This window comes from Paramormyrops kingsleyae, chromosome 7 (assembly GCF_048594095.1).
Source record: "Paramormyrops kingsleyae isolate MSU_618 chromosome 7, PKINGS_0.4, whole genome shotgun sequence".
In the NCBI taxonomy this organism is placed as follows: Eukaryota; Metazoa; Chordata; class Actinopteri; order Osteoglossiformes; family Mormyridae; genus Paramormyrops; species Paramormyrops kingsleyae.
The window spans coordinates 1,563,285-1,575,000 of record NC_132803.1 but is presented as its reverse complement, the minus strand read 5'-3'; the positions used below and the strand labels follow the sequence as shown (position 1 = coordinate 1,575,000).

Sequence of the window (11,716 nt, the reverse complement as noted above, 5' to 3'; positions counted from 1 at the left end):
GCAGAGCAGCACCAGGCCTGCAAAGCGCGGGTGGTCTCTTTCAGTATATGACAGTAAATAGTGTGTCTGGCAGAGCAGGGTCAGGCCTGCAAAGCGCGGGCGGTCTCTTTCAGGACGTGATAGTAAATAGTGTGTTTGGCAGAGCAGGCCAGGCCTGGGGCTCATCCATGCTGATGTTTACTCACCGAATCTCACATTTACCTCCTTCTGGGTTTGTGGCTTTGGAGGCACATTTCACTGTCTTGTTCATGACACAGGTGACAGTGAAGCTCTGCTTGACTTCACTGTCTCGTGTTACAGGCGCTGTGGGCCAGGTGTCATTTCTGAGCTACGGTGCCACACCCAAAGGTGTTCAACAGGACACCTGCGCTCCTGAGGAGTGACTCGACACACACATTCCTGTTTGCCTGTGCCCGAAGGGTGACCTGTTTACATGATGTCATCTCCACTGCAAATATGGCAGTTTACTACTTTCTTGATCAGCCTTATGTATTGTTCTGCCCAATGTGGGCACAAACACACTGGCAACAGCGGCTGGGGCAGCACAGGCCATGGGAGGCAGAAAAGGGGTGGGGTGTCATCTCAGGGAAGACAGAGGTCAGGTGACGTAGCAATGAGGTACTGGGGAGGTAAAAGCCGCATCTCTCACTTTGTGCCAGGAAGGGGGTGAGCAGGGCAGAGGGAGGGACGAGGGGACTCTTCCTGAGATAGGAGCGAAATAGAAAGTGAAGGGGAAGTCGGAGCATGGCTCAATGTCCTGACCGAGATGGCAATGCCCCACTCGACCCCCTGGCATGTTGGCAGGAGCACTAATGCCTGGGCTGCACTGTCAGCTGGCATGAATAGCTATCTAAAGCAGTGCCCGTGTGCCAGCCATCTCAGGCAATGCTCACGTGCTAGCCGGCTCGGACCAGGCTGATGTGCCAGCCGTCTTGGCCCTTGTATAGCGGGGGTGTGGCTCGTGCCCATGTGCCAGCCATCTCGGGCCGTGCCCATGTACCAGCCGTCTCGGACCGTGCCCATGTACCAGCCGTTTCGGGCCGTGCCCATGTGCCAGCCGTCTCGGGCCGTGCCCATGTGCCAGCCGTCTCGGGCCGTGCCCATGTGCCAGCCGTCTCGGGCCGTGCCCATGTGCCAGCCGTCTCGGACCGTGCCCATGTACCAGCCTTCTCGGGCCGTGCGTAGGGGGGGTGTGGCTCGTGCCCATGTGCCAGCTGTCTCGGGCCGTGCCCATGTACCAGCCGTCTCGGACCGTGCCCATGTACCAGCCTTCTCGGGCCGTGCGTAGGGGGGGTGTGGCTCGTGCCCATGTGCCAGCTGTCTCGGGCCGTGCCCATGTACCAGCCTTCTCGGGCCGTGCGTAGGGGGGGTGTGGCTCCTGCCCATGTGCCAGCTGTCTCGGGCCGTGCGTAATGGGAACGTGGCTCGCTCGCATATGTCAGCCGGATGTCCAAAACACGGGTCTGGAAGAGCTGACAGGTGGCTGTTGATCAAGGTTCAGCAAGGTTCAGGGACTAGTGTGCGGCCACCTGTCCATACTGCGGGGGGCGCTGTCGTGAAGTTCGCTAATCCGACTTGTGGGTCATTACAGATAGAGCAGGTCAGTTTGTCACTGCCTGTGCTTAAGTGGGGAACTGGGAGCAGATATGTCCTTAAACACTGGTTTGTCTTGGTAGTTGCTGATAGTTCCTCAAAGTCACACCCTGGTGAGACACACTTCCAGGGGGCTGGAACATCACAGGGAGGACCTGGGTAGAGAAGGAAGGAATGATGGGTGTCAGTGGAAGATGAAGAGATAGAAAGGTTGGCTGATGAGTCACTGGGGAGACAAAACGCTTCAAGAGATTCAGTTTTGTAGTATTAAAGACCTCCGTGTGAATGTCGATTTGCTGCTACTCTCTGAACACTTATTCTGACTCCTCATGATCTAACTCGTTCTATCAGGACACTACAGGAACGACCTTCGGCTTTAAAAAAATCTTTTCTTTAAAGAAACATTTTTAGTTCCTTCCAATTATCTTCCAATTAATATGAAATCCCTCATTCTCTCGGGGATGATGAACAACCAAGGTAAGAAAATAAGGTGCAGTGTCCGCGCGACCCGGTGAAAATATGTACGTGTGTGTGTGTATATATATATATATATATACTCATATGTAAACGGCTTTCCAATCTTATAATAATCTGAAAAGGTTGTTTCGGACAAGCAGGGTTGCTGCGTATGACAATGTTGATGTTGGGTATCGAGATGCAGGAAATTTAAGTATTACTGATGCCCATTACTTTACATATGAGTAAATTTTAACTTTAAAACTAGCTCTACCGTCTGCTAATAGATATACATAATTTGTTTAGTTAGGATGTATATTTTCTTATTAATATTTAATAGCTCAAAGCGGTACTCACGAACACGCCGGCGGCTGGAGGCAAACCCCGCAAACGCCGCTGTTATGGAGGGATCTCCCGCAGCTCTGCTCCTCCATGCATTCCCCGTTTCGCTTACATGCTTACATTTTAATCAAAAACAATGATGAGAATATGCCTGTTGACAAACTGAACTTACCCTTCCTTTTCTTTAAATTTCCGCGGAAAAATTACCACAGACCCATCAAATGAATTGCCATAAAACGTTACAAATTTTTCGATCGGACTCGATTCAGTTTATGTTTATTAGCAAATTTTAAAGGTTATCCGGTCATTTAAGCTTCGTTTTCTGTCAGAAATCCAACAATTACGATTTACGGGGACGAGGGTGCTTGGCAGCGTGGGCTAGTTAATGTGAGGACTAGTTCATTCAGCAATTTACCAACTACAACGACAGCATGGGCATTTGTTGCACTCAACGCGATGTTAAAGTCGAGCATCGAACAAACGTCACAATGAGAGTCAGATCGGCCGATCTAAGGGGGTCCTACATCCATTAACGAGCATTAATATTATTATGACATTATAAGTAATAACATGAACAAAGGGTTGAGAGACCCTTAGGGCACACGTGTACAGTGTGTCAGGATGTTCGCAATTAATTATGTCTTTAGCTATATGGAGGCTTAATTTGTCCTGTACAACTGAACGATCCTTTCAGTTTAGCCAGGTGCAGATTTGTGTCAAAATCAAAAGAACAAAACTGCATTGAAATTAATAATAAATGATAAAACAACATCAATAATGTAATGTTATTGGCGGAAACCTTGTTGGACTTCATGCAGTTACCACCTCTGAGGTATAAAAATAACATAATTGCATCTAGATGAAATTAATCCAGGCAAGAACTGTGATCACAGCTTAGCCTGAAATGGTTCTGTCGAGTCCTGCTAAGCTTTAGCTGAGATCATTTCCATGTCTCGTTTGGCATCTGCTGTAGGCATATGGTGAACTGGTGTATGGCTCACTGAGTTAGGCTGTTGAGCCTGTGATCAGAAGGTTGCCAGTTCAGATCCGAGGGTTGTCAGTGTAATTTCACCCTTAGCTGCAGAGGCTGACTGATGCTGCTTTGTCAATTATTTATCACTGGCCAAAAGTACCAGCTCCGAAAATGTAAATAGATGTTTGAATCCATAGATATCAGTGGTGTCTATACCTCCTTATTACAGTACCTTTGTACCTGCCTATCCAGGTATATCTATGCTCCATACATTAATTGATTTCTATGGCCAGATCGGCAAGGATTTTCACTGTGGGTCTACTTTCCAAAGCTGACATATTACTGGCGCTAGTGCAGATCATCTGTAGGTTTGCAGGACAGCATGGTGGATGTTAACATTACAGTCCTGCAGGGGGCAGTGTAATCATCCTCCAATCTACTCCAAGTCATCTGGAACCCTTTATGACTGTGAATACCCTAAATCACCAACCTGTCTGTGTCAAAATGTTTTGATTGAGAAAAAAATAGTGTAGGCGACGTTTTTAAAAAAAATACAATGTCCGTGTGTAAAAACTGCATTTTGATCAAAATGTCCATTAGAATTCACCATTGTGTTGACCACTGGTGAAGAGTAACACAAAGTTATTTTGTTTCATTTATAATGTCTGTAAAGATCCTATCAGATGTCTCCATTCCTATCTAGGCCTACATGGCATTTTACAGGGACTTGCTCCTGTTCTGTCATCACCTGTCATGAAGAGCAACCGACGTCAGCTTAGACTCCATTTCTGAGGTTGTAATGCTAAGTTAACTCTTTCAGACATTAAGAAGGCTTTGTCAATGAAACTTCATGTAGAAATCCCCACCATAGTCTGGTTTGCATGCATGAATGTAATATAATGCTCTGCTTGTTTTCTCTCAAAAATGTTCTGCCATCTTCGCCTCACTGTGCTAGCATGGATCAGCATGACTGAAATGGACCACCATCGTCTGTAACCCCTGTTATATGTCTGAGTCAGGCACCAGTAGTCTTCATTCCTACTTATTTAGTCCAATTCATTATCAAACAAGTTATACACATGCACCTCCGTGAATCTCCACCTTGCTGTGGTAGAAGGGCTTGTGTGTCCCAGGGATCCTAGGTGGGTTATTGAGGTGAGAAATCAGACTAAAGGGTGATTCAAATTACTCTTATGAAGAGCGAAAGCAAGGGACCAACGGACTCATCTGTGAGGACCTGATCAGGCAGAGGCTCCTGTCTGAGAAACCTTCAGCTTACACCACCAGGCAGAACTTCACTTGTAATCCAAGGGAGATTGGAGACATTGTGTCCCTTGGGGGGTCCTGTGGGGGGTACTCTACGTACATCTGGTACTGGACATGCTATGGGCCACTAGGTACAAGTATAACTGGAGCAAAAGCTTGGTTTGCATTGCAGGAGTAAGTCAAACTCGTTCCTGGTGGCTGTTGGAGTCCAGCAGGGCTGCCCTTTGTCACTGATTCTGCTCATAATGCTTATGGACAGAGTTTTTAGGCACGGTGAAGGGGAAGTATCTTTGTAGCATCCAGTTTGGTGACCTCACAGTCGCACCTCCAAGTTTAAGTCTTGTTTATGAGTGAGGGAAGAATGGAGCAATTGTCAGGTGGACATTGTGCTGGTCTATTGTGGTGAAGAGTGAGCAGAGGCGAAATGTGAGTCCATTGATTTACTGGTTGATCTACATTCCTACCCTCACCTCACAAACTCTGTGTAGTGACTGAATGAATGCGATTGTGGATGCAAGTGGCAAAAATTAGCTTCCTATACACGGTATCTGGGCTCAGCCTTAGAAATAGGAGCTCAGACATTCGGGGGGAGGGGGGGGGGCTCAATGTAGAGCCGCTGCTCCTCCACATCAAAAGGAGCCAGCTGAGGCAGTTTGTGATTCTGCCTGGAATGCCTCCTGGACACCGTCAGGGAGGTGCTTCAGGGATGTCCAACCTAGAGGAGACCCCAGGGCAGACCGAGGACACACCTGTTTTCCAAACAATAAATATATAACAGTTATTAAACATTTCGTATATGTTTATATTGTTATATGAGCATAGCAGTAACAGAGCACATCAAACAGCAACGTAACCTAATTCCATCTAGAATCATAACCTGAATTATCCAGGTGCCACTTTAACCTGCCTCCTTGTTACACTTACTTCAGAGTGACAATATCACCGTGGTCTTGAATGTTTTGTTGTTGGCTGCATCCCATCAGGCAGACACTGACCATGGTTCAGAAGAATCCTAACAGGACCTGCCCTCCTGGGGGCTGCAGTGGGAGGAGCGTTCATGTCTCAGAATGGTAACCAGCCCCTCCGATTTTTTCCAGGTGGGTTTCCATAATTCAGCTGACGTAGACTGACGTAGAATTTTCACAATGAAATTCAATGCGGCCAAAAAAAATGTGCGATTCAGCAGCTGAACATACTGGGCCTGTGGTTGGAAGGTTCAAATCCTGTAGCTGGGCCTGTTGGACCCATGAGCACGGCCCAGAATACTAATTGCTCCAGGGACTTTCTGACCCTGTGTTTCTGCTGAACGTTGCTTTGGATAAAAAGAAATGTTAAATAAACATAATATTTTAATTTTATATTTCAGTCCATATTCATTCATGATAATGCAGGAGCACAGCTGGTCCAGGAGATGTCATTTGTCTGATCTCTGTAGATGGAAAACCTACCAGACAGTTGTGGAGTTCTCAGTCAGGAGAGAGTTACACTCTCATGGATCACCTCAACTGACAACTGTAGCGAGGAGGAAGCGAGTGACTGAACTCAGACCAGGCACTGAAGGACTTGATCTCAAATCCAACCCATGCTTTCCATGTGATTGGAGGGAGCTGCAGGATTTGCCATAACTCTCAGAGCTGAAATGGTTCCTCTTGGGGACAATATAAGTTCTGCTTTCCAGGCCTGGAACTGTTCCAACTGCAGCCGGGCTGCAAACCCTGAGCTGGATGTGACCAAGGCAGTGGTGCTGGGCCTGGTTCTTGGTGTTTTTGTGGTGTTTGGAGTTCTGGGCAATGTGCTGGTCATCCTGTCTGTGACGTGCCACCGCCACCTACACACCGTCACTCACTGCTTCATCGCCAACCTGGCAGTGGCCGACTTGCTGCTTAGTACCACGGTGCTGCCCTTGTCGGCCGCCTTCGAGATTTGTGGGCACTGGCCATTCGGCCGGCCCCTTTGCAGTGCTTGGGCAGCACTGGATGTGCTCTGCTGCACTGCCTCCATCCTCAGCCTGTGTGCCATCTCGGTGGACCGCTGCCTGGGCATTAGCTACCCTCTCCGCTACCCAGCCCTGATGACACCGCGACGTGGGCTACTGGCGCTGGCCATGCTTTGGCTGCTGGCGGCTGCCATCTCTGTCGGGCCTCTGCTGGGCTGGAGGGAGCCGATGCCCACCGACGAGTCAGTGTGTCCCGTGAACCAGGAACCCGCCTATGTCATCTTCTCAGCTGTGGGCTCCTTCTATCTGCCCTTGGCTGTCATCCTGGTCATGTACTGCCGTGTTTACATCGTGGCTCGTGGTGAGATACGCGACCTCAGAGAGGGCCGCAAGACCAACCTGTCGAACCCGGGACAGGTGACCTTGCGCATACATCGTGGACCCTCGTCCACGGTCGCTGTGGAAGTGGGGCGAGGGCAGGTTGAACACCTGCGAGGCCGGACACCACTCACTCTGCGCCTGCTGAAGTTCTCCCAGGAGAAGAAGGCTGCCAAGACCTTGGGCATTGTGGTGGGCTGCTTTGTGCTCTGCTGGTTGCCCTTCTTTCTGGTATTACCTATTGGTGAGTGAGACAGTCATCCGCCCTCCCCCCAGTCACAGACCACACATATACCTCAAGCCTCATTATCACTTTCCATTTCATTTAGTGCATATGGATATGTTTTTGAGTGTGTATTTTTAACTGTTTGCAAAGGACAGGACGAGAAAAAAACACTTAAATATGTTCAGCTTAGAAAATTTTCCACAAAAAGCCAGTCAGCATTCTGGATGATACTATTTTTGTCTCTTGGACGGGTAACACACAGAAGCTCTAAATCAACAGTGACACATTAAATTGTGCCAAGTACGGTGTGTGTCGTCAGCCCTGTCTGCCAGAGAGGAGTTTCTCTCCCATGATGCATCACTTTCACCATCCTCCCCAGGGGACATTTCTCATTCACAGCCTGCTGAGTCTACATGTGATGGTCACTTTGTCTAGTTTCTCTGTACGTATGGGGTGTATTGACTATAGAGTTTACTTACCAGACAATAGTGTATGAATGCAGCTGCATCATCACCTGTAAGGTGACTGGTTTCAATAAAATGTAGCACTGGGCTGTACACTTGTGATGTGTTTATTCCTAATCAAAGCCCTTTATGTAATGTGACGATTCTGATCAACGAAGATAATGTAAGTAAGATTTCTGTTCTCTTCTGATGCGTCTGTCTTTGCAGGCTCCATATTTCCATCATACCGGCCCTCTGACACCGTCTTCAAAGTCACCTTCTGGCTGGGTTATTTCAACAGCTGCATAAACCCTGTCATCTACCCCTGTTCCAGCAAGGAGTTTCAGAGAGCCTTCCGGAATGTTCTGCACTTGCGCTGCCACGGCTCGCCGGCCCGCTTGACCCGGCAGCCCTGCCCAGGGCCAGACCGCAGGGCCCCAGCCAGGCTTTCGCTTTGTGCCCAGACCTCACCTCTGTTCCAGGCTTCACCTATAAAATCTCGGCTCCGCAGCAAAAGTCTGCTCAGAGTATTCTGCGGCACTGCAGGGCCGACAGCCCCTGAGGAGGGGACCCTGCCCCCATTCCATTCTGGCCCCCCCAAGGCCAAGATTCACCATCTCTCTCTGGGAGAGGCTGGCGAGGCTGTTTGACTTTCTGACTCCGCTAATCCCAATTTGTGGAACTGTATGTAGCATATGCAGACCTTTGTGGAACTGTGTGTAGCATATGCAGACCTCTCCTAGAGACCATGATCTTCCTAAACCTGAAAAGGTCGCTTTACTCTGTCTCAGGCTGTAGCTGCAGAGAAGCCCACACTTAGTGCAGTTAGCATGTGTTTATGTGTTATTTATCATGTACCTGTTCATGTGGGTGTTGATGGGCCCTCTGATGGGATGCAATATGAGGGCACTGAAGGATAGTGTTGCCTCTGGAAGTCATGGAGGGAGGTATTAGCATTGATGTTAGCAGTACTATTAACAGTGATGTTAGCAGTACTATTAACAGTGATGTTAGCAGTGCTATTAGCATTGATGTTAGCAGTACGATTAACAGTGATGTTAGCAGTGCTATTAGCATTGATGTTAGCAGTACTATTAACAGCGATGTTAGCAGTGCTATTAGCATTGATGTTAGCAGTACTATTAACAGTGATGTTAGCAGTGCTATTAGCATTGATGTTAGCAGTACTATTAACAGTGATGTTAGCAGTGCTATTAGCATTGACGTTAGCAGTACTATTAGCATTGATGTTAGCAGTACTATTAGCATTGATGTTAGTAGTACTACTAGCATTGATGTTAGCAGTGCCATCAATTGTGATACAGACATCCCACCTCTCCTGGAAGTTCCGGGAGTCTCCTGAAAATTGACAGCAGCTCCCTGACACCCGCCAAAGATGTGCCGGAAATCTTTCGCTCTGCTATTCAGCAGCAGTAAAATTAGACTACCAGAGGTTTATCTGCTGCAATCCCACCTAACCGGAGCGTCAAATTTTAAGCCCGCCCTCTGTCCCAGGTTGGCAGATTTTACTGATGGCACCCCAGCACCCCCTCCCACAGCCAGCACTAGGCTTGGGTGGTGTATAATTTTATCCACTCGGATGGCATTTTAAGAAGCAACACATTTCCCAATAAAATTTGTCTATCTGGGGAGGGGTGCCGTTCAAACAAAAATACTGGGGAATATAGTCTTACTGTAATACCACCCAAGCTTAGCCAGCACCCCTGCTAGTTGTCTCTGATCTGCCTCCCATAAATCAATATGCCTTTGCTGGGATGTCTGGTGATACAGTGATATGTAATATTAACAGTGTTTATGAGCATATAATTATCCAATAATGTGTAAACGTGATGTATTGCAATATAAAAACCAGTGTAAACATGAACAGTGTGTCTGGTTTAACTGTGCTGTCCAGATTTGGCCTGCATGCTGCTGTGACAGTCTTCTCACCTGGAAGCTTCTATTAGCTGTTGGCACTGATCATTGGATCATGCCTGAACACCTGCCCTTTTGGGCTGGATGAATGAAAGTGCTGCCCCTTTGATGTCTCAAGTGCCCTTTTCAATTACCAACCAACCCAATCGCAAAAATGTACAGAGGGACACCTCCCCACCGCCAGCCGGACCGGCAAAAGAAGGGGGCCATGCCCCCTCATACAAGCACTCGTCCTTCGAATAGTCTGTGCAGGTCACTGCAGCTGGGTCCTGTCACAGTGTTGACAGATGACAGGGGATTTTTTTTTGGGGGGGGGGCTGTTGGTATGATGTCCTGCTTAATACCTCAGCATTCCAGTGGGGATGTGTTCTTTGGGGTGCCATCAGTGGAAAGGGGCCCTGTCTCCCCACTCCAGCATCTGACTGTCCTGTGGAGACCTAGTGGTTGCGTGGAAGGTTACTCTTGGTCCTGACTCAATTTCTACAATGTTGAGAAGTTGGCTTCTGTTCATAGGTATGGACAGGTGCCATGTCGGTGTGCCTCAGAATGGAGCACCGTGAAACAGTCCCTCAATGGCCAGTTCAGCAGGATCATGGGCGAAGATACCCAATCAGAAGGTCCTGAACGACTGCCCTGGACTGCACCTCAGTGAGCATGTGCAAGTCTGCTGAGAAGGTGATGTCACTGCTGTGAAACATTTCACCTTGGACTGGGTGGTCACAGCTGAGATACATCCCCGGGCACATGCCAATGTCTGTGTTGCTCAGCCATGAAGGAGCCTGTGAATGTATGTTTAGGACGTCCTTCTCCCAAAAACACAGGCTGTGCTGTGTCACGTTCAAAATAAGCTGCATGATTTCTGCTTAGTTTAATGTGGGGTGAGAGAGAGAACATTGCGTTTCTGGAGCTATGATAATGTTAACTGTGGCGGCACTGCTTTTATTTAACAGCTCGCAAAAAAAACGTCGTTTGGTTAACGTATCGTTTTGTTAATTCATTGCCAAATGAAAGCATAAAACATCGGTTTTTTTTTGGTTCATGTAAAGTAGCTCCGAGACAGGTGGTATTATCGCATATTTCTTCTGCTGCGATCAGTTTGCCATGAGTAACCCTGACAGGCATAAAAACTGCGGATAACACAGCTCTCAGTATTCCTGATGCCCCAGTAATGTACCGTACCACGAGTAGAGAAATGTGGTATAACAATAATTGATAATTCATTCATACATAACAGTAATGCCAGTATATGCATCCATCAATCCATCCACCCATCTTTCAACTGATTATTCAACCTGGAGAGCACGTAGTCTATTTCAGGAAGGACAGGTCACAACGTAGATGGGACGTCAGTATAATTAATAGTATAAACAAAGCGACATGGATTTAATTATATAGAGCGATGTCTTATTTTGTCTAATTGTGTATTTCGCAGGATATTACTACATTTTGTCTGGTAAAGACCGATCCAGCGTTGTGAGGTACGAGCGCTCTCTCGCGCACTTTTTACAGCGTTCCCCCCTCTCGAATTATATGTGTGTGGTGCCACCTAGTGTCTCATAGGTAGAACTGCATGCTGACTCACGTACGGTGGTCATTTCATTTAAGATGTTTCCATCCCCACCATTTGAACGCCACACGGAGTCTTTACGGCAGAATCCTTTGCGAATGGAGTTACTGTGTGTTTAACTTAATGTTCTCCCTAAATCTACCAGATAAAGTCGTATTTTCTTCCTCTGTTCAAATCGCATACATACTCAGTATTCAGCCATTTTTACGCTGGGCTGGGCTCCAGGGTGGCACTTTTTCCAGCATAAGGATACTTTGAAAAGGGACAAATTAACATATTAAAAGGACACTCTGTGTAACCATGGAAACATTCCACAGTCTGGTCTTTCCTCAAGGACTGTACATCCTTGTTGGGGACTCACTCAGAGGCTGGTCCTTCCTGGGGGTGTTTGGTATGACTGTAGATCAGCACCTTCCAGTTCAATCATTCCACTTGATTTTATGATCATTAGGGTGTGTTTTTGTTAACGCAAATCCAAAACGGCCTTTTCTCACTTCTACATTTTTTAAATTCATGCTTTTAACTGATCAGCATGCTGTTTCACCGCATAGGTGAGTACATTACAAACTCCACATGCAGTCCTTCGTTTAAATATGGCTCT

The 11,716-nt window shown here is 47.4% G+C and overlaps 1 protein-coding gene across 2 annotated transcripts; it reads left to right on the top strand.

Moving 5' to 3' along the window:
• The first annotated feature begins 1,602 nt into the window (after positions 1–1,602).
• Positions 1,603–8,623, top strand: LOC111836953 (alpha-1A adrenergic receptor-like). 2 transcript variants are annotated; one of them, XM_023798660.1, is made up of 4 exons: positions 1,603–2,070; positions 5,614–5,727; positions 6,066–7,188; positions 7,842–8,623. In XM_023798660.1, exons 3-4 carry the CDS (start codon positions 6,270–6,272, stop codon positions 8,261–8,263), a joined length of 1,341 nt encoding a protein of 446 aa, XP_023654428.1. In that variant the 5' UTR covers positions 1,603–2,070; positions 5,614–5,727; positions 6,066–6,269; the 3' UTR covers positions 8,264–8,623. The 2 variants fall into 2 exon arrangements, with proteins under 2 accessions (XP_023654428.1, XP_023654429.1); XM_023798661.1 differs by having other exon boundaries at positions 5,997–7,188.
• Positions 8,624–11,716: the final 3,093 nt, after the last annotated feature.